The sequence below is a fragment of the Ornithodoros turicata genome, chromosome 5, assembly GCF_037126465.1.
Source record: "Ornithodoros turicata isolate Travis chromosome 5, ASM3712646v1, whole genome shotgun sequence".
Taxonomy (NCBI): Eukaryota; Metazoa; Arthropoda; class Arachnida; order Ixodida; family Argasidae; genus Ornithodoros; species Ornithodoros turicata.
This window is the reverse complement of record NC_088205.1, coordinates 80,864,511-80,889,915: the sequence shown is the minus strand read 5'-3', so window position 1 is coordinate 80,889,915 and position 25,405 is coordinate 80,864,511. Positions and strand designations below refer to the sequence as shown.

General features: G+C 45.1%; 1 protein-coding gene across 5 annotated transcripts in view; it reads left to right on the top strand.

Moving 5' to 3' along the window:
* Nucleotides 1-22,702, top strand: part of LOC135394968 (glutamate receptor 1-like) — a 191,763-nt gene extending 169,061 nt beyond the window's left edge. For 3 of the 5 annotated variants that reach the window (XM_064626094.1, XM_064626093.1, XM_064626090.1), the window contains 6 exons: nucleotides 1,619-1,817; nucleotides 5,462-5,706; nucleotides 11,054-11,162; nucleotides 15,848-15,985; nucleotides 20,034-20,129; nucleotides 22,092-22,702. In XM_064626094.1, the coding sequence (XP_064482164.1) occupies nucleotides 1,619-1,817; nucleotides 5,462-5,706; nucleotides 11,054-11,162; nucleotides 15,848-15,985; nucleotides 20,034-20,129; nucleotides 22,092-22,178 (874 nt within the window). In that variant the 3' untranslated portion in view covers nucleotides 22,179-22,702. Of the gene's footprint in view, nucleotides 1-1,618; nucleotides 1,818-5,461; nucleotides 5,707-11,053; nucleotides 11,163-15,847; nucleotides 15,986-20,033; nucleotides 20,147-22,091 lie in introns of all 5 variants that reach the window. The other 2 variants (XM_064626091.1, XM_064626092.1) reach the window with 2 other exon arrangements.
* Nucleotides 22,703-25,405: the final 2,703 nt, after the last annotated feature.

The following is a 25,405-nucleotide window of genomic DNA, read 5'->3' as shown; positions in this document are numbered from 1 at the left end:
TCCTCTTCTTCTTCTTCTTCAGCCACAAAGGAAATGTCCCTTAGCCACACAGGGCGATTGGCCAGGAGTATGAGAGGGGAGTATAGTTCCAGGGGGACGGGTGGGCGTACGCCGTGGGCGCGACATGCGCGTGCACGCACACCGACTAAAGAACACCTATGCATGAACTGAAGCGTCGTTCACTGCTTAGCGCCGCAGCAAGAAAGAGTCCGGTACAATTCTGAATGTAGCTTCGAAACGCGCAATAAAAGTTCTGAATTATGATAACAAGTACGAAATTAACATTGTGTGTAACGTAATTTGAAGTAGAACTTGCTTTTGCATTGTAGTGCCTCTTTAAGTTAAGAAAAAAAAGACGATTTTTTAGTATTCCACGCACAGCTGGCCAAAGGTTTTTTATCACCTGCCGTAGCACCGGTTACTTCCGACAGTACCGAAGCAATTTCGTACTTCACCTGGAGGAACCCTTTATTTGAAATTCCTTGGGAAATCCCCCATCCTCGTGAAGGAACCTTCGTTCACTCCAACTGAGATGGCCGACAAAGAACGCACCGAGAACCATAAACACGTTCGCAATGGCTCACAGAAAGAAAACAGCGAACGAATGCCAGCCAAAGAGAAAGACTCCTAGCGGACGAAAACTCCGGCAACATAGTATAGGCCCACGCAAATTCAGACAAATAGCAGCATCACACGAGCTTTTTTCGGCGGAGTCAAGATCCTCGAGAGACGTTCCCCTTTCCCTCACCTTTCTCCCTTCCCAAATGGCTGGATAGCAGTCTTGGAAGCGAGCTTCGTAGCCCCATATTTGGGACAGGTGTTCCAGCCCCGATACATACTGTGTCCCAGAGGCAATGAGAGACAGGAAGCTGAGGAAGTCTCTCTCTTTCCTTTGTTCCTTTCTTACTATTTTCCTGCCTTTTCTTCTTCTTCCTCTTATTCTTCTTCTTTTGCTTGTCACTTAGTAGACTTGCTGGAATGGCAGCTTATTGTGTTGCGGATTATTTTTTGGCAACGAACGATGTCCGGTGTTACTTCGGCACCATCTTTGATGCCCTACACGCTGTGACCTTTTTGCGTGTGTCTCAAAAGAGTGTTGCATTTCGCAAAATCCTTTCCGCAGTTTCTTTTTTTTTTTTCTTTTTTTTTTATTGACCACTCACTAGTTATGTACTCACGATGCGTTTTTTTTTTTTTTTTTCAGTTTGGTTTTTGTCACATTTGCTTCCCGAAAATACGCGAGCGAAATATCGCAAGATAACAGATCACGTACTTCATATAGCGTACCCAAAAGCACAGTCCGTATTTGGTAATTGCGCCCATAATTGGACTATACATTTGAGGTATTCAGTTTTATGACACACTTGTCTACCCTACAAAACTAACAGATCACTATAATTACTATTAAATGGTGTAGCCGTCTTTCTCGAACCTTATTTTACAGTTATTATTATTTTATTATTACATACACTTCACCGATACGCTGCTCTGAGGACATAAGTAACATTGTTCTCTGTTGACTCAGGACCTGCTGTCGAAATGCCACTTTGAGCCGAACTTACGAGGCTGAGGTTGAGTGTGCGGAAAGAGTTTTTCTCTCTCGTATCCACCGATGTAGGTCCATCTCTGGGCGTATGGTGGGCAGCGTGTGGTGGTTCTTCACGCTCATTATCATCTCGAGCTACACTGCCAACCTGGCTGCCTTCCTCACCGTCGAACGGATGGTCACTCCCATCAACTCTGCCGACGATCTTGCCAGGCAGACGGAAGTTGAATACGGGACTTTATGGTACTCCTCTACGCAGGAGTTTTTTCGGGTGAGTCTCGTGTTGAGCTGTGACGTGTACAACGGCTCCTTGTGTGTACCAATGGGGAAGCAACTCCCAACGGGACCTTCAGGGCTGTCCATTGCTCGTTGTCCGGTAGTGTGGTATATGCGAGGCATTTAAGGGAATATGTGTGCAAGGCCTACACATCTCCATTCATTCTAAAACAGAACTTCACCGCATAGCACGCTGTGCGCCAACCATTGCCACGAATGATAGGGTTATCGACATGGGGCCGTACGTCCTTTTTGCGTCAATTCGGATATGTGATATTTTACACAAAGTGGTAGTGGTTGTGGTGGTGATGATGGTGATGACGGTGGTGACGGTAACAGCTTGCCGTTCTTGACCTCACAGCTGTGGGCATCGTCACTATACTGTCGATGAAGATGAGGCTGTACTATTGCAGTGGGACTGGTGGCTTTTAAAAGTTGGTGAGTGTGTTTAAAAGTGAAATAATGCGTGGAAGTGAGAGAAGGCGATATACCGAGTCTAAAAATATAAGAATAATAAAATTATGCATTTCATTAACACCATCTGAACCACAGAAAAACACGGCCACGGTAAGCCTAACGGCTTCGGATGGGTGATCTTGCGAAAGGTATGAGCCTTGGGTTAGGTCAGGTAAGCACAGTTTAGTTAGGTTAGGTCAGGTTAGGTTACACAGATTGGGGGGGGGGGTGACGCACTAGGCGGTGCGGGCATGAGACTGTGCCTGACGAAAGATGGCGGAAATCAGTTCCATTGCTATAGTATATCCGAAGATGAATAAGAGGTGACGATGGTGTGGTGATGACCAGAAGATGGGGGAGTGACACATAAAGGCGTACGCCCCCTCTCCCTTCGAATCAGAAGCGATAACCCAATAATTCGTGGCAATGGTTGGCCCACAGCGATGCTATGCAGTAAAGTTATGTTTTTGGAGTGATTAAATGATGACAGTTGAAGAAAAGGCACCAGTAGTGGTATTCGAACCCACAACCTCTGATTGCCGGTCAGAGGTGGTACCAGTTACATTATGCTAGGTACCCTCTGTTCAACGTACCAAGTCCAGCTAGGAAACACGCACTCACTCTCAACACATTCCCTCTTACATTGTTGCCAGACACTCCCACATTCACACAGACAAACACACCCATGGCGGCCGGCATCTTTTTTCGTGTGAAGTTGTAGTGAATGAAGCAGTTATAAACGTGGAATTCTACATAAACGTAGAACTCTATGTTTAATGGCCTCATTTTTTTCAACATTACATGATGGGTATAATGCGTTGTGCTATAGCATTCTCTCGGATCTTGCCACGTTCCCACTCTCTACAAGTTTGTTTAAAAACAGCAGTCATGCCAGAGCACTGACCATACAATCCCTTGAGTGTAGTTGTAAATCTCTGAAGAACGACTTCAAAGAAAGTTAGCGCTTTCAGACGGAGGCACAGTAGAACAGAACGGCACACGCGCGCCGGAACGCGCGTTTGCAAGCGCGAATTTTCTTTGAAGTTGAAATGTACCAACTAGCTCAATTTAATACACCTCTAGAGGACGTCTGCATTATGCATTGCAGCGACAGCCAATTCCGCGGCGCCACGGATGTTGCCTTCTTCTGTGCTGGTGGCTACTGTTTCCATGGTCACGAATGGCCACTTGCTCCTTGGGAGATATTCGCAGTTTTTCGCAAGTTTAACGATACCGTGTATTCACACGAGAGGCACCCGCTCGGAATATTCTAGTGGAGCAAAAGGATAACGAAAACGTTCGCGTGGCAGAAATTTCGCAGCGTGTTATGTTGAGCATTCGCGCGGTGACTGAATATCCGTAGTGGCATTGTGCGAACTTAACAGACGACACGGTCTGCGTCCTTTCCTGTCGTCTGCGTCGCTGTCGCCTGCTACGTCGTCTGCATCGTTACGTAGTCTGCTAATACCTTGTGGCCGCGCCACAGAAAATTCCCCACCGTTATTAGTGTACAAAAAAGATATGACGTTGAGCGCTCGCGGTCACGTGGCAGCAGAAAGCTTTTTTTTATCTTCTATTAGAGTATTCCGGGGAATGTCGCCTGTGGAAATACACGGATAGTCTATCATAGCTCAAATGTTGTGAAGCAAACGGCGATGTTAGAGGCTGTATATATTTAAAGGGACTATCTCATCCATCGCTGTCGATTCCGAAACTACAGCGCCATTTTACTCCTCGTTCATCACCGACAATACTTTACTGACCCAAACACACAATACTGACCCAAACTTTGTATCCCTGAACGAGTAAATAAATAAATAATTAAACAATGATGCCAAAAATCCGACGCAAATTAGACGAGTTGTTTCAATGCAATTTGATGTAATGCATGGCAAGAGCAGACGACGGATGTTGAGAGCATTCAGGAATTCCCTCTCTGTAAACGTCACTTGGGCAAGGCCAATCATTGAGCGCCCATTGGCGCGGGTAAAGCCAATCATGGAGCGGCAGAGTCACTTTGGCGTCCGTACTCCGGAGTGATGGCGTCTGTAGGTCGCGGAGAGGTCTGAGGTCGGCTCGTGGAATGCTGTTTCTGGTTCCCGTCGTACGTGTTTGTGCAGCGAGGAGCGTAACATCGTGTTCCACGGAACATGGGCACGTCAGCACTTACACTGGAAAGCGAAAGTCGACGTATTCACCGCGGTCTATTCACTTAGTATATAGACTTCTACCCGAGAAACGTCATCATGATGTTGGTAGGCAGACAACCGAAACAAATCGGAAGGGGAGGGCTGGGTTCCACGAATGGGCACTTGTTCGCTGCCTTCTATTGAAAGAAAAGTAGGACCGAAGGTCGCGTCGCTTTCAGGGACCGTCGTAATCCCCTCAAGGAGCGTGGCTTTCGGGCGCGACCTCGTTCACCTCTAGCTTCGAGCGTAGTTCAGCTCTACCAAATTGGTGGCGCTGTCGAGCACTATGACGTCACTTGTTTACAAACAGGGAGGGGTATATTGTGGTGCAAACGCGAAGCAGACGACCTCGGAGACAATCACCTGCGCTGCGCTCTCATTGGTGTGCCCGGCTTACGTCATTCTGGCTCAGCTGCAGAGGCAGTGCGAATCTTTAAAACTTGTTTATTTATTTAATTTATTGATTAATTTATTTATATATATTTATTTAATAAGTAAGCTGTTTTCAGAAGAGAAACTTGGCCAAGCAGACGGTGAAACCATGCCGAACATTACAGTATCGTACTTAAAGTTTTACGCGGCAGAGAGACGTGGACAGAAAGAACCAGACCGGAATGACTCCGTACTCACAACTAAATGAAATTTTTATTGTTGACAAACTTAAATAGCAAAATTCCATGGAAAAAAAATTAACTAGCAAAAATTTTCTTTAGTTGCGAGTACGCAGCCTTCTCCCGTCTTGGTTCTTTCTGTCCTTGTCACTCTGCAAGCTTAAAACTTTAAGCATGACTTACCAACTACCCCTTTTCTCTACGTTAGTCATTCATTACAGTATCGGTCTCATACACACCTTTACGGATGCGATAAACCGATAGTCCCTTTAATGAGCGACTGATGATCTGAAGGTCAATTCGAAGATGGTGCACCTCGAGAGTGCGATAGTTATATGCTTCTTCCTCACATCTATGCGTTTCGGGATGTTTTCCCATTGCAGCGATCCAAGATCGCCGTGTACGCAAGAATGTGGGAGTTTATGAACTCCAACAAGCGCGTCTTCACGGCGTCGTACGAAGAAGGCATCCGACGCGTTCGAGAGTCCAAAGGCAAATATGCCTTCCTCATGGAGTCCACCAAGAATGACTACATCAATGAGAGGCAACCCTGTGATACCATGAAAGTGGGAGGAAATTTAGACGCAAAGGGCTACGGGGTCGCCACGCCGTTAGGATCGAACCTCAGGTATGTTTCTTCAGATCTCATATAGTTTTCATTGACAAAAGGGGACGTTCTCTACTTTTGAATAGCATATACGGGGTGTCCCAGCTAAATGCGAACATATTTTTTTAAAATATGTGTATCACTTTTTCCCGAGATCAAAATCTACCGAACGGATTTTTGCTCGGAAAACGGCTCCGGTATCAGGTGACCGAAGGGACCAGATGTTCTCATCGAGGCAACTTCGTAGCTTTTATAATTAAAAAGTTAATTAAGACATTGCCTTAGGAGTTTGCTAATGCTCACATAAGAAGTGCCTTCAGCATATGCTACATTGCAATTGATTTCATCTCGGAAAAAGTGATATATATATATTTTTTTTAATATGTTCGCATTTAGCTGGGACACCCTGTATACGCAGGCGAGCCGGTGGACTAGATTTATGACGATGAAAACCTGAGCTTGGGCGCAACGATCAAGATGTAACACACACGAGCTCAGAGTTGAGCTCGTGTATATGTTACGTCTTGGTCGTCGGGTGCTGTTGTGTCCCAGCTCAGGCTTTCATCGTCATGGCTCTCTACTTTCCTGTCTTTTTATTATCTGTGCTTTCTGATTATGCCGAATGGAACTGATGACCAGATGAAAAATAAAAATGTGTTGTTATATAGCCCCGTCGCGGTCACTCGCAACTGACTTCTCCGATACTTGTACTCTGCGAAAATATACACTGACGACAACAAACTACCATAAAGAGAAGAGCCTGAACGGCAAACCGCGCGAAATCCATGATAGCGCAAACTAGGCTGAAGGACAGACAAATGAAGAGACCAAGGCCTCAGAAAAAGGGAATGGGGAACAAAGAAATTGACGGAGAGCAGCCTTGGCAATCGTCACGACATAATCGAGAAAGTACGGGACGGGTGATCAATACGTACTGTCGAAACGAGCGCATGTCAAGCAGCTGTTTTGCTGCTTTTACGCAATTCGCGACATTGTACATTGAAATTTTCTGAATAAAGATTATTGATTGATAATGCGGCATGTCCGACGCCAACAATGACAATGGAAAGAGGCTCAGCAGGATATCAGTGACATAGACGAGTCCAGAAACGGCACAGTGTACGGATTGCCGGTACTTTGTATCACGCTGGCTGACTTTTCTTATGGTGAAATATCTACGAAATGTAAGGGGGACAAAACATTCCAGAGATCGACAAGCACAATTGCGACATAAGACGATGAAGAACGATGAAGTATATATATATATATATATATATATATATATAAGTTCAAAAAAAGACGCGGAAACAGATTTTAGGGAAGTTAAAAACACTAGTTTATTACATGGGGAGACGTTAAAAAGTAAAATGGGCAAGGGGTCGACGTTTCGACAGTGGCACTGTCTTCGTCAGGACAAAAGATGCGTAGCTGATTACACATTTCTTAAATAGGTTTGCTACATGACGTAAAATGATGATGTAAGTACTTAGTCTGAGAGTCTCCAAGAACAGCAATAAGGGGGGCAAAAGAGGGGTACTTCCTGACAATCCGTCCTTGTCTTGCGGCGGCCATTGTGGAAACGTAGGGTGAGGTAAAAGGATTATCAAACGGCCACGAAGTTTTACAGAAGTTCAAAAAAAGACGCGGAAACAGATTTTAGGGAAGTTAAAAACACTAGTTTATTACATGGGGAGACGTTACTGAATTACGTTACTGAGACGTAATAACTGAAAGACGCTATTCGTCCTTGAACTCCTGAAAAGGCGTCAGGATGGTTCGAGCTTTTCGAAAAGGTCAACGAATCTTTCGAAGCGGGAAGTCTGTAAGAAGTAAGCAGGACGATCTATATTACACCTTGTCTGTGCCGTTGTGCTGCGGCAATCTCCTCGTGATGGACGTCAAGAGGGCAATATCTCTGCCTCGCCGCCAGGTAGCGCTACCAGGATATGACATTCAGAAATATATCTACAAGGGAAGGAGCTTGATGATGGATCATTCGCCTGGGAGCCATTCCTCAGGAGTAGGGATAACTGGTGGTGGAAGTGCGCAAAAAAAAAAGAAAAGAAAAGGAACTGATGCCTCAACGCTCTCTGTAATTGACATGAGGGAGAGCTTAAGATTCAGCGAGGTTGCGAGATAAACCGAACAACGGAAAGAAATCAAAATGCCAGCGAGCAAAGTGTTTCATACTGATAACAGATACTGATAACAGCTTCAATGTAATCAAGCCTCATGAGTGTTCCAAACAGGAAGAGTCCACGGGTAGTCCCCTTACTCGATGACAATACACATAGCAGACTACCGTTAACAATACTACTGTGAACAACCGTAAAGCTGGCTTTCCCGCACGAAGTGTACTCGTGCGGTGAAGCACGCTTTCAGTTTGGGTTCGGAGACTCTCTTAGGTGCAACACTGTACTTTGTGGGGTGTTGTACGCGTTAAAAACTGTTATCAATAGTACCGTTTGGCCTAGATCTTATATAAAACTGCTGCCGCCTTAACATTTCCCATCGCCTATAACACCACCTATACCTGATGGACGATTGTTTGCCAGATATGGCAATCCGACGAGACTCGCTACGATTTCGGTTTTAAGCGAGGAGCAAGGCGTAACTTAGTCACACGTCAGTTGTGTAATAACACAGTAGTAACGTATAATTCCCTGTGGAGCGTGGTTCCAGAAACAAGGATGTAAGGTTGTTCCAATATTCCGATTTTTTGAACACCGAAGCGAATAATTGTGCATTCGTTTAGAATGTAATTTCGAATCCAATGTGGAATCCCATATTTGAATTTCGAATAGAAGGAATGTGTTCCTGTGTTCAAACCGAATATATCTGAATAATTTCGAAGCAGCACGTTTAACTTTGAAAGGGACACAAGACATAATATGCGGCAACAACAACAACAACGACGATGTAGTGTGATGTTAATATGCGGCAAATGAGTGCTGCTTTATGCGAATTTCGTATGCATGCATCACGTATGTGTGCATCACGACCTACTAGATTATAACGACCACGTCAGGCGCACCCCTCCCATGCGCCGCATTTTTGGAAGGCAGCGGTGGCGCTTCTGATCGTCCTTGTTATTGCTTCCTCAACTTCTACAATACTTTGTACTTCAGCTTACCTTAGTATTTCTGTACAAGCTGTGGACTTCCACAGATGTTTAATACTGAGGTTGATTATTATCATCATTCTACGCGTTTTCATAGGAGCTATCGCTGTCGTCTGCTACGGTTGTCGTACATACGCTTCTGCGAGTTCAGAATTCAAATTTCCATCGTCCAATCGTGCGCCAGTCTGCCAGGGCGCGTCAGTAGCGCCCCTGGCGGATCGTGCGGACAGGCACCTCATAGGGTTTGCTGATTGTGACATGGTCGTTATAATCTAGTAGGTCATGGTGTGCACGCTGTATGTGTACGCGGTTCGCTTCGTAGTTGCTTCGGGCAACTATTAACCCAGACTACTATTAGCTTCGCATTCGTTTCGGTTTAAAACTGACCATCGTTGCGGAGTTGTCACTCCGGAGTTGCAATGATTCCGGAATCATTCCAGATTTATCAGAGCCTGGGGAGTGGAACTGGAATAGAATGGCGGAAACTATCCTGGGAATGGAATTACGCCTTTTTTCGCAGGAATAGAATTGGAATGGAGTGTGGTCTGGGTGCTCCCGTGCTATATAGTCTTGATTTCAACCCACCGGTTCCTGCCCTCGTGTCTTTTTGCACACACGCACCGTACCTGCAGAGCGAAATAATATATTGTTGAATATTCGACACGTATATATAAACGGGGCTTTCCTTTCACCTTCATTTCGAAAATAATGTTACGGGTAAGCTCTCCGCGGTGACCCGGAACTCCGCGCAGCTTCAGGAGACGTAGAACAAGTATTTTCCGCAGCTTCGCATACTATGACATGACAGCGAAGTTTCTTATCAGGCACCTCTCTCTAGCACCTCGTGTTTGTGAACAGTGGAACACACGATATCCCTGATCAGCAAGATTGCTCACATGTCCGCATTTTTAAAGAAATGTTTGTCATCACAGTTAGTAGTGTATCGATGTTGTTGTGATGTTAGGAACCGCTCCGCACCTTGTGTTTGTGCTTTTTCCGTGCTGGGTAATGCCTACCTGGTGCGATATGATGTGATAAAGAAACAAAAATGGGGTCCGTGCCAATGTCCTCTAACACTGCTGGATTAGCCAGTACAGTTACCCGGCGGTCCTTCTTCTTTCTTTTCTTTTCTTTTTCTTTTTTTTTATCGGTGGAATTAAAGTAATGGAATCCGACTGCTGAGCCATTCCAGGAGTGGGAATTGACCATATACCTTTTCATTCCGAGGAATTGAAAGGAATTGAATTATCACAAATCTCTATTCCTCGGAATCGAATTGGAATGCAAGGGGTGACCCCATTTCGCAACCCTGAAACAGACCCAGGCCTCCCCAGTGGTTCGTCACCACAGCCCTGCCCCGCTTCCTGCAAGATTCCTGCTTCCTGCATCCTGATTTGCATCCTGCATCCTGAAGATTCCTGCTTCCTGCATCCTGATTCGCATCCTGCATCCTGAAGATTCCTGCTTCCTGCATCCTGATTTGCATCCTGCATCCTGAAGATTCCTGCTTCCTGCATCCTGATTTGCATCCTGCATCCTGAAGATTCCTGCTTCCTGCATCCTGATTTGCATCCTGCATCCTGAAGATTCCTGCTTCCTGCATCCTGATTTGCATCCTGCATCCTGAAGATTCCTGCAAGCTTCCTGCAAGCCTTGCGTCCGCCCTCTGGACGGGACTTTCACGCGCCCTGTCGTGCCTGTGCTGCACTGACTGTTTTTCTTTCTTTCTTTCTTTCTTTGTAACTTTTTTAATCTTTATTTTGAGTTTCTTTTCTTTTCTTTAATTTTTGTGGAATAGCAAGCCGGCATGAGCCTGGCTGACATTTCCTCTTTTCTCTTATCTTTGTTATTAAACATATACCTCCTGAAAACTCACTATTTTCACAGCCCTATTCTTAACCCAGTGTCAACACGACCGAATCATTTTGACTGGGTCTAAAGCTAACCCAGTCTTAAGGAAGTCCTTGCCACACGCGTAACCCAGACTAGTATCCCACTGCTAACCAGCTCTTGACCTTCTATGCTTACCCACCCTTGCCACTAACTCGCAACCGAGAACTGCGTTGGCGGCAGTCTCTACAAACTTCAACTTTAGATTCGAGTCCATATTCACAACGCACGCGCCGCAATATTATTTAATGTCGGGTGAAAACGCGGCATAATATTCAACCGCGTCTTGCACATTCCATCCTGTATAGGCTTAGCTCGTGCACGAGAGCGTAAACAGCGTTAACGCCTTTGTTCCAGGGACCGGCTGAACCTGGCCGTGCTATCCTTCAAGGAGAACGGCGACTTAGCTCGCCTCGAGAATAAATGGTGGTACGACCGCAGCGAATGCAAGACCGGAGATAGCAAGGTAAGCCTCTTTGCAACGCCTGAAAAAAAAAAAAAAAAGAAAGGAAGACCTGGATTACAGTTAGCACGCAGACGATTTCCTAAGCGGGTCCTAGAACTGCATCTGCACTTCGGGAAAGCTGCTTCGCAGAAACCTTCGCTAATGATACGTCCACCTGTGGTCTTTGAAAAGTGCGCACAGCGTTCGACAGGCTGACCTTTCCTTTTTGCCTGCCTCTCTTCTTTTTTTTTTTTTTTTTTCGTAATAAACATATCACCCCCCCTCCCCCTTCGACAGGCACGCGCAGTGTATATACCGCTTTTGCGTTCTCTTTTGAAGCGGAAATCGGACTGTGCTGGAATTGGCGTCGGGTCGCCTGTTGGGTGTGTCGTCAGAAGAGATTTTCGTTTCAATCAATCAATCAAATAGGGTTTATTGTTGACCAAACAATATGCATTCAGTTAATATACAGATGGAGGTCCTGTAGTTAAGAACTAGTTTCATGGGCTTATTACTGTGTAGCACAGTCAATTATTAGTTATTAATCGATCAATCAATTATTACGGTGCAGAGATAGAGAGAGTACCCGAAGAAGCTGGGGCTCTCAGCGGTGCACGCACATGAACAGGTGGAGAAAGAGACAGCAGCATAAATGAGTTGGTGACGAGGGGGATAGTGTCATCACCTTGTTTCGTTACGGGAATTCGTTAAAGAGATGTTAGCCCAGCCATTAGCATCACCTGAACAGCAACATATGCGCTACAACTAACGAGAGGGCGCGGTGTATCCACTCGTTGGTATATTACTTCATACGTATATTACAAATTTATTTCAATGGTACTTCACAATTTATACAATATTACTTCATAAAGTTTCGCAGCTATGGAGTTTTGCTCGTTCCACTTCGTAACGTTTCGTTATAGCTCTTATCCTGCACGGCGTACTCCGCCACATATGTTATCGCCTATGTGAGAAAGCCTACCGTACATGTATGTTGGTGGTGCTTTCATTTCTGTGGTGTCTGCCTAAAATTCTTCGAGCAATCAAATTATTAGATTCCTAAAATAAAGTTAGAGATTCTACTAATTCTAAGGAAACACTAATTAATGCTAATATTTCGACGCTTCGATGCAGTCTTCAGCAGTGCGATGCAACGCATTGGCAGAAAAAGAAAACGAGCAAAACTTCACAGTACGTCTTGACCCTGGCTTGACTGTACCCTTTTGGTGGCGTCGGTAGCGCGTGCGAGCCAGCAAGGAAGGAAGGAAGGCCATGTCGGTGGCCTCAGATTTTCAGCACGGCACCATACAGATATTTTCACAGCACCTCGCGCATGCACTCCAACCACCCCCAATGGTCTTACAGCACGTCCCCGAAATATACGGGTGTCACACTCGCACCCTATGGAATTCAGACATCCCCGACCCCAGATATGAAAAGCCCGGCGTAAATCCCTGGCACCACGTAGGACGAGAGCACGTTCCTACGGATTTTTCTTTTACGTCCCCGGAAAATGTGCAGTTTCGTCGGAGCGGGATTACTGGTGTGGTGTGTATTCTAAAGCTCCACTCAGGCAAAAAGGAGGGTGCTGACAGAGCTCAAAGAGTATTTTCAGCTACATATAACAGTCGTTTTATTACACGAAACAGTAACGTAAACGAAATTGAAAGTCTTGTACGAGAAGCGGATAACGGAAGTATTGTGAGTAGCGAAAATACGGGCGGTACCCTTCCTTGGCTTCATCCTCCGTTTCTTTATTACACGTTTTATTTCTGCTTTTGTTTCACAAGTTAAGTGTAAAGACCCTGGGCGTGTTTTGTCTTCAGGAGGAAGGGACGGTTTTGATTGGCTGCAGTGTGGGAAATGATAAAAAGCGACGAAATCAAAATAACAACAAAATGAGCGCGTAGCGAGATCTTTGGGTCCGCCATTTGCAAAAGTCCCATTACGTCCATATTTATCTCTGACTAGCTCGAACAGGTCGATGCTGGCTCGGTGTTTTTCGTTTCGTTTTGTTTTCTTCTTTTTTTTTTCCTTTTTTGTTTGTGAGGGGGACAGTATTTTATTATTTATTTGTTATTTGCTTCTGCTTTCAAGTGCACTCTTTGGTTTCTTGCCTCAGAGCAATTTGTCACCAACCCCAAAGTCCGATAATCCATATTTCCAAACGACACAAAATTACTTAACCGATAAGTCCTCCCTAATAAAAGTCGTTCGTCGATAGGGCAAGGAATGCTACGTTAAAAATGGTTTCTTTCTTTTTTTTTTTTGTTTTTTTTTACGCAACAAATATTCCGAGGAATGTTCGTAAAAGAAGCGTCATGAGGTTGACGCGACAGTAAGCGACAGATATTGCCATCAAAGCGATAAGCGTACGAGTAAACAACGAGAGGAGATCATTAAATCAACCAATGTGTGAGAACAGTTTTACAGCCGTAACACCTGCTCCTGCTGGTCCTTCCTGGAGGTTCTTAGGGGTGCATCTGTACTGGTTTCTGCTTGCGTGCTTTGTGTCGTAACATTTTATTCGTAACGGTGCGCATCGTAATAAACGCCAGACTACTGAGGAGAATAAATTGGTATTATCAGCGTGTTTGTAGTTGGCAAAATAAATGCGAGAGAAATGCGACTATACTTGACATCCGGGTATCCTATAACTGAGAAATATCTACATGACTTCTGGGTGTCCTCTTTCGGTCTAAACCCAATATCCAGTTGTCTACTTCCGGTTGTCCACTTCCCGCGTATACTTGACTTCCGGTATCCACATCCGGTCCAAACCGACTTCCGGTTATCTACCTCCGGTTTTACTTCCGGTTCCACACTTTCAATTACTATGTATAAATCCATTTAATTACCCTTTAATTAGCCTCGACTGGTTCCAATTACTCTTTAACTACCGAAGGTAACCGCAGGCTACCTGAGGCAATCTTCCATTTAATTCCATTTAATTACGTTTACTCTGTAAGACTATGCAGTCGTCTCTGTCTCTCAAAAGAACAGAATGAGGCTCGTGCCCCATTCCTATACCACATTATTGGCCTGCTGGCATCTTACATGCTTGCTTTAATTACTTTTTAATTACTCTCAATTTCCCTTTAATTGACTTTAACTACATTTAATCTTTCTCTTCATTACAGTATTCTTACATTCATTACCTTGAAACTCAACTTCCTTGCTTTAATTACCTTTAATTACTCTTACTCTTAATTACCTGCAACTACTTTAATATGATATAAATGTCATCTAACTTACGTTTGATTTTGTCAGCTTTTAAGAAGCAAACTCGAAATTTGCGAAGTAAAAAGATCGCTGTTTTATTCCACCAACGTGAAGTGCGAGCCCAATTTCCTTATAATTGACATGGTTATTGAGATGCTATCCCATCGGAAAAATTGCTGAACATCATGCGTTTCGGAGCGCCCACAACATAGTGCTCGTCCTCTTTTTGCGCGCCCTCGCTCTCAGTCCGACGAAAAGAGGTTGCTAAAACCAGCCCAAACAGGTATAGTAGAAAAAATGAGAGTTCTTGAACTGGGGAGAAGGAAGGCATGATCCCAGCGGAAGCCGGATGCGATAAGTCATGCCTGTCATATCTGGTACCGAAGCAAGACGACGAAAACATTCATTTGCGGCACGTTTCGGCTCACTTTTTCTACTATTCCTGTGCAGGCTGGGTTTAGTAACCCCCCTTCGTCGGACTGAGAGCGAGAGTGCGCAAAAAGTGGTCGAGCACTTGACATTGGTGGGGTAAAAAAGCTACCTTTACTTGGCAAATTTCCGAGTTCAGTTCGTAACAACTGACACAATAAAACTAAGGTTATATCACACTCACATCGGGAGGTGGCACAAACCTATAGTAAGAACAAATGCCGTTGACCGCCTTAGTCTAGGCGGCGTAGGTCTCGTAGGTCCCGTAGGCGTATAGGTCTATAGGTGGCGTAGGTCTAGGAGGGTCTCGCCGCCACCTCACTAGGAGCGCTGCTGTGTCACTTCATGGTGGGGATACTCGTTTCAGTTTCGTTTTTGTTACTTGCAGTAAAAACTGTCATATTGGAATGAAACTGCCACTTACTTGGAACACATGCGCCGTTTTCGTCATGCATTATCAGGAAAGATCAACGCTGGAACAACTCTTACACGTGCAATGCCTTGATATGCAATCAATGTGCGAACACCGCCCGGCAATATCCCCACGACACGGTTCGTTCAGTGAACACCAGCGGGCGTTCTCGGCGCCAATAATTTAATGACACGTTTTCTGTGACACCCTGTACACGCAACACAAGTAGACGCAGCGGCATCTGGTGAACATGGTGGAAACTAACTGCTCCGCGGTTGAAACGCACAAACAGACGAACACAACACAATCCTCAAGGTGCCTACGATCATGAGCAATTGAAATATGGAAGTCGTCTAAAAGCCAGACAGCGACGGCAATCAAACCGCGCGCATCTCTCGACTGCCGCTAATTCGCGTGCGTTAATTCGCGTGCGTTAATTCGCGCGCGTTAATTCGCGCGATATTCGTGATGCCGAGTTTGTGCGCGTCTCTTACGCCGCGTGTTGTAAAATTTTGGAATGCGGATTCACGTGGATACAAATACAATTGTATTTCAACATTTGTCCGGCAAAATTTGAAGCGAAGTGTCACACTCCTAACCGTGTAACTTCCCTCCCTACATCGTTTTTTTTTTATTACTTTAGGAGTCTACCCAGAACGAGTTAACCCTAAGCAACGTGGCAGGTTGCTTTTACATCCTTATTGGCGGGCTCGTTCTCGCCATGGTGGTGGCGCTACTGGAATTCTGCTACAAGTCTCGTCTGGAGGCATCCAGGTCTAAGGTATGCCCTCTCTTCTTCTCCGTATATTATTGTAGCGGAGGTCAGGTTTCGTCCGCATGCTATAAGTGAAAGCGTTGGTTTTTTCTCTTTTCTTTTTTGTTTCTTTTTGTTGTTGTTGTTGTTGTTGTTTTTTGTTTTTTATTCAGTTTTAACTTTCATCTGAGTGTACACTCTTAAAAATGAACTTCACCGCATAGCACGCTCCTAGCCAACCATGATCTCAAATGATATCGTTATCTGCCCTGGTTTGTTGAAAACGAGAGGCGTACGCCTTTTTTGTGACACTTATGCTATTCATAATTGTCACCAAAAAAGGCGTACGCCTCCCGTTTTCAACAAATCAGGGCAGATAACGATATCATTCGAGACCATGGTTGGCTAGGAGCGTGCTATGCGGTGAAGTTCATTTCTGAGAGTGTAGGAGCTGTGCGTTTGCAGGGTCAAAGTTCAGCAGGGACGGTTGAACCTACCCCTTTTCGCAAGTCTTTGGTCTTTGGCTGCATAATGAGATGTGGTTGTAGACGTGTGTCCTTCCGATCCTACCGCGCACTTAAATGACGCGAGCATATGCAAAGCACAAAAAATTAACCAAACTAATGTTGTTTGTGATTTTAGAGCACAAAAGAAACGGGACAAGAATGGTATAGCAGACGACACTATAATACGTATACGCAAGGATAGAATGGCTAAAAAGCAAGCGATGATTACAACTCCTAGTATTAAAAACCACGAGACTAGGGAAGTACGAAACAGACACACACGGACAAAGTCTCAAACACCGCTGAAATATATATTCGCGTTGTCGTCTGGTGTGCATGATACCTGCAGTATTTCACGGTTCAAGCCGAAGAGTGCTCATATAGAGTGGAGCGAAACGAGCATGATTAACTTAATCAGGCCAGAGGTACGAACCCGTAGCTAAGCCGTATCTGCAGAGTAATTTGCTCTTCAACCGGGTGCAATATCCTCTGCTACGTAGCGCGTCGTCTGCAACACGTCGTCTGCAACACGTCGTCTGCAAGTACAACAAATATCGTCCGTCATACCTCTAGACCTCCATGTATGACACATGGCCTGAAAGTTTTCAAGAAAAAGCTGTGCCAGACTTATAGTTCGCTTACTGCCACACATTCACATTTTCCACATGACCCCAAAAAGCCGTTAAGCAGAGCGCGATCCGCTACGAGAAATAGTTATAGTGTACCTCCCTCCATCCTGGCAACTGCATTGCACGCTGCAACTTCGATCCCCTCAATGTGGTCTCAAGCATTGTGTGCACCGGTCATGTGGAATTCGTCACCGCTGTGCCTTCTGCTAAAAGTCATATCTACTGAAATTTGAGACGCAAATTCGAAGTAATTTTAATGGTAGCCGTCGGTCGGGACGTTCTGCGACAGCGGATCATCATAGCAGACGACGCTAAAACCTTCGTCATCATTAGAACGCCATAAAAACGTCATACAAACGTCGTCATCAAACTTTTTCTACTACAGGGTCGTACGACCTTGAACATATGTTCCATTTACTCTTTGAACTGAATTATTTCATATGTACGCCACAAACCGCTATTCTATTACTTTTAGACATATCATAACATTTTACACTTATTGTCATCCAACGCGATCGCCACCATTCATGGTCATGTAGCGAGCGCCATTGCGGTAAGCAAGTAAACTAAGCTCGGCGCAATGTTTCTACGGGAGCGTCGGGAAGTATTCAGGCCTTGTTTAATACATGGAGGCCTAAGCACTACAGTGTCGGCGCACAGAAAGCAAATTCCCGTTTCTGGATCTCGCCGAACACTCGCGTCTACGTATATTTTTGGTCCACTTTGTTCTTCCGTTATTGGACAGAATAAACAAGTGTGCATTACCCGTGTGGTTCTTTATGGAACAAACGCAAGTCTAGTTCGTGACAGACATATTGCACATCGAACTGTCGTTCCCCACTCGTGACTGCACACTTCCACCACCAGGTGTAAACATCAGAAAGCAGTCCCGTACATCAACGCGGCTTCCATTAGAACACGTCTGCCAGCAGAACTGACATCAAACAGAATGTATTGTTTCTCCTTTTCTTCTATACGCTGTACTCAGAGTGAAAGCACGAATTGCCCGCCTTCTCCGTTTTATGCATGCATGTATTTCGCCGAGCTTCTCGTGTCTCAATTATGCTTTCACGACGGCAGCCGCCATTGTCAGGGAATTCTCGCGAAGATTCTTCCGGCACTATCCTGAAAAGAGAGTGACAGTTATAAGGAAAAATAAGGAAAAAATCTTGCCCGTGTACTCGCTCCGCAGGACTTGTTCCGTTTAATGGCCTCCTCGCAAAGATAAACGGCAACGAGCAAGAAATGGATTCTCGTTGAAATTAGTTGACGTTGTCGTTGGATCTTTCTTGCTCTCTCAAAAACAAAAAGGACGCAGTTTATGCAGAGAGACGTTCCTGTCAAGCCTAGCGGGCTTTGAATTATTTATTCGTTTTCCGCGAGCTTTCCTGAGGTTTTTTCTTTTTCTGGCATTCGTCATTGTCGGGATTTTTTAACTCTCGCGTTTTCCTATATCCATCATAGGCTTCCCTTTGTGAATGTGTCTTCCTCCTCGCTCTTTGTGTCTCTCGTCCTTGTCGAGATGGGGACAGTATTGCATTTTTCGATCGTCGAAGCCATCTTTGATCGTTTCCCTGCCCTGAGCCCTGCCCTGTCAGGGTTTATTTCCTGACTTTTCCGACTTTTCTTGCCGTCTGCGTAGTTTCGTGCACGGCTCGTTCTGTGACGAAAAATAAGTAGGACTGAAAAGATGCAGCCGTGAAGCACGAGTTTGTATGACGTCGTGTCAAACTTGCGCCTCCAAGTTAATGAGTTCTTTCTCTCTTTTGGGAGGCATAATAAGTGACAATTACTGTTGAGTCGTTGTTTTTGTTGGGCTCCTTTTCCAGACGTATGTATTTTCTGTACTGCGTAAATGAAGAGTCAATAAATTAACTTCCGAATAGAGAGAATGTCGATCGGTTATTGGCAAGACTCCAGATGGGGAAGTAACGCGAACCGGTCTTGTGTAGTCTACGTAGTAGACTACACTACTACACTACTACGCAGTAGTCTACACGTAGTAGACTTGTAGACTACGTAGTAGACTTGTAGACTACGTAGTAGACTTGTAGACTACGTAGTAGACTTGTGTAAGAAAGTCTACGTAGACTACATGTAGTCTACGTCTACACGAAGTCTACGTAGTAGACTACACAAGTAGTCTTGTACCTATAGTCTTGGTACTTGGAACCAAAAAACGAATGTAACTGACGTAACGCTCAAAACCGACGTAACAATAAGGCGGATGCGGTAGCGGATATTAAAAGCTCTATCGTTTTTCGAAAGGAGCAACATTTGTCGAGGTCAGGCTGTGGAATATCGCTTGTCCCCGAATCCTGAGTTGAATACTACCGTATATGCTTTCCTCGTGTTCTCTGTACATTGCACAAGAACAACTAACAATTTTCTTACAGTGCATTTTGAATGTTCATACGTGCCTTGGACCCGTCACAAAGAATCTTAATCTCCGTCTCTTCTCTTGCTCGCCCTCTCCACATTTTCTCTCCCGTCCCTCCTTTTTCTTCCCCCATAACATTCTAATCTTCCCCTATCGCTGTAATCGTTTCCCGCTTTTCTTCCTCTATCTTCCCCATGGCTACCTCATTTTACTACATCTCCCCAATAACCCTCATACTTCCTTGATTTCACAATAACCATCCGCCATATTTTCCCCATCTTCCCAATAACTTTTTCATACTTTCCGAATTTTCTAATGACGATACCCATTTTTCCCTCTATTCTCCTTAATTTCACAATGACCATCCCCATCTTTCCCTATCTTCCCAATAATCTCTCCAAACTTCCCTGCTCCTCACGACCATCCTCCCATGATTTTCCCATCTTTCCAATAAACTTCCCGTATTTCTCTAATTTTCCAATTACCATCCTCATATTTCGCTACCTTCTCGATATTTTCCTCAATCGTCTTCCTATCTTTTTTTTCTCTATCTTCCCTAGATGAGCATGTACGAAGCGATGAAAGCCAAAGTACGCATGTCCATCACGGGTACCCAGAACGGCGACAGGGGCGCTGGCGAACGGGACCGAGGCAGGGTACGCCAGGAAGCTCTGTAATTATTCCCGCGCTTTTTATCACTTTGTTTTTTTCCTCCTCTATCCTGCCCTGCTTGAGAGCCATCCTAGTGGAGTTCCGTCAGCCATAGCGGATAACGCAAACACTGCTGTGCCATGGGAGCAGACATCATGCGGGAAGCGTATTTATGCAACCTCTCCTGCTCTTCTGCATTTTTTTTTTTTTTTTTGCATTCCTCCTATAATCCTCGTTATACATATATTCCTCTTTTTCCCCCCCTCCCCTCTTACGCACTGAGTTGCACGCATGGTTGCTTGCATGACTTCCACAACACAGTGCTGCGTTTTCGAGTTCGGCGTCTCGAAGCGAGCCGCCCGCGTATATGCGCATTTCAGGACGTAATTACGAAAAGGAACAGTGCTGTGCTGAGAACCAGACTTTCGGTTCCGCGCGTAACATTCGCGCTAAAATAGGTTGTGCCCCACACTCTTAAAAATGAACTTCACCGCATAGCGCGCTCCTAGCCAACCATTATCTCGAATGATATCGTTATCTGCTCTGGTTTGTTGAAAACGGGGGGCGTACGCCATTTCTGTGACACTTATGCTGTTCATAATTGTCACAGAAAAGGCGTACGCCCCCTGTTTTCAACAAATCAGGGCAGATAACGATATCATTCGAGATAATGGTTGGCTAGGAGCGTGCTATGCGGTGAAGTTCATTTTTAAGAGTGCAGTTGCTGACTGGGCCGCAATCTTGCCAGAGTTCCTGCAAATTAAAATTATGGAATCGGATATTGCGACTATGAAGACCCGACAGAAACTCCCGTCACGTGTGCCAACAGCCAGACTTCGCAACAGATGCAATATCATTCGGCACTCAGACAAGCCCTGCGTGTCAGCTGAGGTGTGCTTGACCGTATTCTACCTAAAATTAGTTACTTTTTCTCGTTTAAGTGAATGTAGTCTGAACATTTTCGCTTCCGTACCTATACCACATAGTACACCCTGGATCAGCTTTCGTAAACTTTTTTATAAACCCGTTATAACAACTTTTCAAAATGCATTCTTAGCTGAATGTCACCCGAGTGTGTAGCACATCTGAAGAGAGAGCTCTATAGTTCAACCTGTTCCTATATCCCTTGAGAGCACATGTGAGTTCACCTCGACATCTCTGGCACAAGCACACGTCACTTCACACGTTTCATGTGAGAGATCCTGGAACACCTGGAACCTTAACGTACTTCGTGTCATTTGTGCGCGACTTCACATTTTACCGCACGCAAAAAGTTTGCCGGCCAACAATTTTGCCAGATGAAAAGACGGAATTTCAGAGCAATACTGGTCCCGGTTAACTGTGCTGCGAAAATTCCAAAGTCAGCTCTAAATTTAGAAGTATATACACATCGAAAAACGAAACGAAAGACATATTATATTCGGCATACTCGGCAGCACTCTTCGATAAGCACACTCTTAAAAATGAACTTCCCCTCATAGCACGCTCCTAGCCAACCATAATCTCGAATGATATCGTTATCTGACCTGATTTGTTGAAAACGGGAGGCGTACGCCTTTTCTGTGACAATTATGACCAGCATAAGTGTCACAAAAAGGCGTACGCCTCCCGTTTTCAACAAATGAGGTCAGATAACGATATCATTCGAGATTATGGTTGGCTAGGAGCGTGCTATGCGGTGAAGTTCATTTTTAAGAGTGCGTAGCACAAGAGGTGTGCAGTAAACATTCAGGGTTGCCAGCGCTGTTCTTGGCTTCGAGGACATCGTTCTCCAGGTGTTTCGGCGGCCTCTTTCTGTAGTGTGCGAATAGCAGTACTCGCCAGGTCCAATCAAAAGTATTTTCCGTACCCTTTTTTTTTGTCAGCATATTGATTTGATTGGGCTATAGTACTGTACTATTGGCACACATCCTTTTCCGTCGTATTCAGGGACGCGCACCCTGAAGCTGACACGTCTTCCCAAACAGCTCCATAATCCGGGGCCTCACATGATTTCCGCCGACGGCTACGAAGACGTCACGGACCGAGCGATCAACACCCACACCCAAGTATGATCCCCGTTCACCCTCACCACCACCACCACTGCGGGGATTCATCCTCACCACCACCACCACCACCGAAGGGGCACCGCTGGGACGCTCGCAGCTCAGCCGCATGAAACTGAGGTGGTATATTTGTTACCACGAACTGTTACAGACAGTGTGGAATAGCTGACGGAACTGATAGAGGAATGAGTGGAAAACTGTGTTCTTTCTCTTTTTCTTTCTTTTGTCTTTTCTTTTCTGTTTTTCTTTTTTTGTACATAGGTTTGTGACCAAGTGCTTTGTGTACCTTGTCTTAAATATTCGAGGTGGAACAGTCAGGTATCACATATACATGCACGTACGTGTGTGGTAAACGACAGCTGTACTGAAATAATTATCTTATATTTTGGAGTGCCGAAGCAACGCCATCTAAACTACAAAAAAAAGGCCTGCTCGCTAAGCGGCGTTGGGCGCCACGCCCCAAATCAGAGTCCGCCAATCGGAGCTGCGGAGACGAGCCGCGATCAGTCACATGGGCAGCTGCTAGTCACACACTTTCTGCACTCTTAAAAACGAACTTCACCACATGGCACGCTCCTAGCCAACCACCATCCCGAATGACAACGTTCTGGCCCCTGATTTGTTGAAAACTGGAGGCGTGCGCCCTTTTTGTGACACTCACGCTGTTCATAATTGTCACAAAAAAAGGCGTAGGCCTCCCATTTCCAACAAATCAGGGGCCAGAACGTTGTCATTCGGGATGGTGGTTGGCTAGGAGCGTGCCATGTGGTGAAGTTCGTTTTTAAGAGTGCAGAAAGTGTGTGACTAGCAGCTTAGAAATGAACTTCACCACATAGCACGCTCCTAGCCAACCATCATCCCGAATGACAGCGTTCTCGCCCTTGATTTGTTGAAAACGGAAGGCGGAGCCTATTCTGCGCCGTGCATAATGAACACAAAATAGGCTCCGCCTCCCGTTTTCAACAAATCTAAGGCGAGAACGTTGTCATTTTGGGATGACGGTTGGCTAGGAGCGTGCTACGTGGTGAAGTTCATTTTTAACAGTGTCGGTCTTCTTTAATCTACACTCTCAAAAATGAACTTCACCGCATAGCACGCTCCTAGCCAACCACTATCTCGAATGATATCGCCATGTGCCCTGATTTGTTCAAAACGGTAGGCGTACGCCTTTTTTGTGACACTTACGCGGTTCATCATTGTCACAAAAATGGCGTACGCCTCCCGTTTTCAGCAAAAATCAGGGCAGATAACGATATCATTCGAGATGATGGTTGGCTAGGAGCGTGCTATGCGGTGAAGTTCATTTCTAAGAGTGTAGCAGGCGTTACCTGAAGTCATATAAGAAGGTTATTTACGTAGGATCGTCTTTGACCTTGGAGTCGCGAGAGGCTTTGGATTTGAACGTATAAACAACGTTCCGTCGAAGCCACTTTTTGACTATTGCTGTTATGAAAAACAAAACCTAAAACAAGCTCCCGTGTGCAGGCGCAAACACCTCGTCAATTCAGCGTTACATATCGCTGATGCCCTTTGTGCCCGGAAGGACCAAGCCTGTTTTGTTTTATCTCTCTCTATCTCTCTCTCTCTCGATAGAGAGAGATATGCATTCATTAGCATGTTTCGTGTCCCCTCATTGATTATTCAAACGCGTGTAATCGCATGCTTATCGTCCAAAGAATCCCATATTTCAATTACGCATTCATGGCTGTTGAACCAAGCACTTGTTTGCTATGTTCTGGATACCCAGAACATCGAATACGTGAAGCTGAAGGTTCAGCAATACAGTATGGTTGGAACGGGCACAAAAGTTACATTGAGCCTGTTTTTCTATCATTATTATTATACTGTGTGACGTACTTCCGATATGGTCGTGACCTCCATGAATACGTAAACCTAACTCGTGCTTCCCAAAGAACCTTGGTGATCTCCAACACCCACTATGTACTTAATCATATGTCGAACGTCATCAAAAAAACTATGGTTTTCTCTCTCAAGAGGACACAACGCATCCGCCCAGTTTAAGTTCACGTCTCACAGTGATAAGCGTCACTTCACGGGCGAGCCTAAATCATTATACCTGACACAAGTACTTTTTTTATATATATATAAAACCCCCATTACCAACTTTTCTGCTACGTTGTAAAGTTTTGCACACGTGACGAAACTTGACGCCCAACAAACCTCACACCTGCTTCAAAGCTAATCACCAAACTTCGAGTCTGTTAATGAGTCTATTTTCCCCGCTCATATATACACCCACATTTCACGCTCGCCGCTTCTTGTGCAACAGCCACACCTAGTTAAGGCTGCACGGTCTCGTCATAAACCCTCTTTATGTGCGCATCAGGGTATGCACCTTTGCGCAATTATTAAATTATACACCATCATACGTCCCTTATACTTTGCCAAATTGCGAGTTCCCTCTATCACAAGCCTACTTTTTTTTTCCCCCTCCGTGGAGTTTAGCCCGCGCTATCTGATCCGCGAACGTCACGACGCATGCGCGCACCAAAGTATACCGCCCACGTATTTCCCCCGAGTTTGCTAAATAAGTTATAACAGTCCCTACTTCGCGGGCTAATGTGCGGGAACCTTTTTGGAGGTGGTTACTTATTTAGCGTTGGTTTTCGTCGGGAACGAATCGGGAAGTGGCCTATTACAATGTACGCTTCTGTCTGTTGGTTCTGCTGCTGCTGCTGTTGTTCTCCTTTCCGATGTTGCAGGAAGTCTAATGGGCAAGCAGACCGCGTTAACAGCTTCTGGTGCAACCCGCTGTGTCGAGCTTTAGTGCGATGTGGTTGAAAGCCGGGCGAACGCCTTTTTTTTTGGAGGGGGGGAGGGGGGGACGCATTGCATACGTGTGGATTGTCACTAAAGAAAATTTTCGGCAAGTTGCAAGAGATATAGTATACTTGACTCTTCAGAGCACAACCAGACGCTGTGTCTGTTTGTGTTTTTCTTTCTTCAGTACGATTATCGTGCTCTCATTCTGGTGTGCGGAGGGGGGAGGCAGGTAAGCACTTTTTTTTTTTGTGACATGCTCTGCATATATCTGGATTGTCAAAAAAGAGATTTTGGAGATATGTATACTTCAGACTGAACAGTATATCAAGCGTTGTGCCCATTCGCTCGGTAAATGATTTCTGTTTCTTATTCTAGTCTTCAGAAAAGGCAAGGTGAACGCCATTTTGTGACGAAGTGCACGTATGTAGATTGTCACAAAAAATTGGTATGGT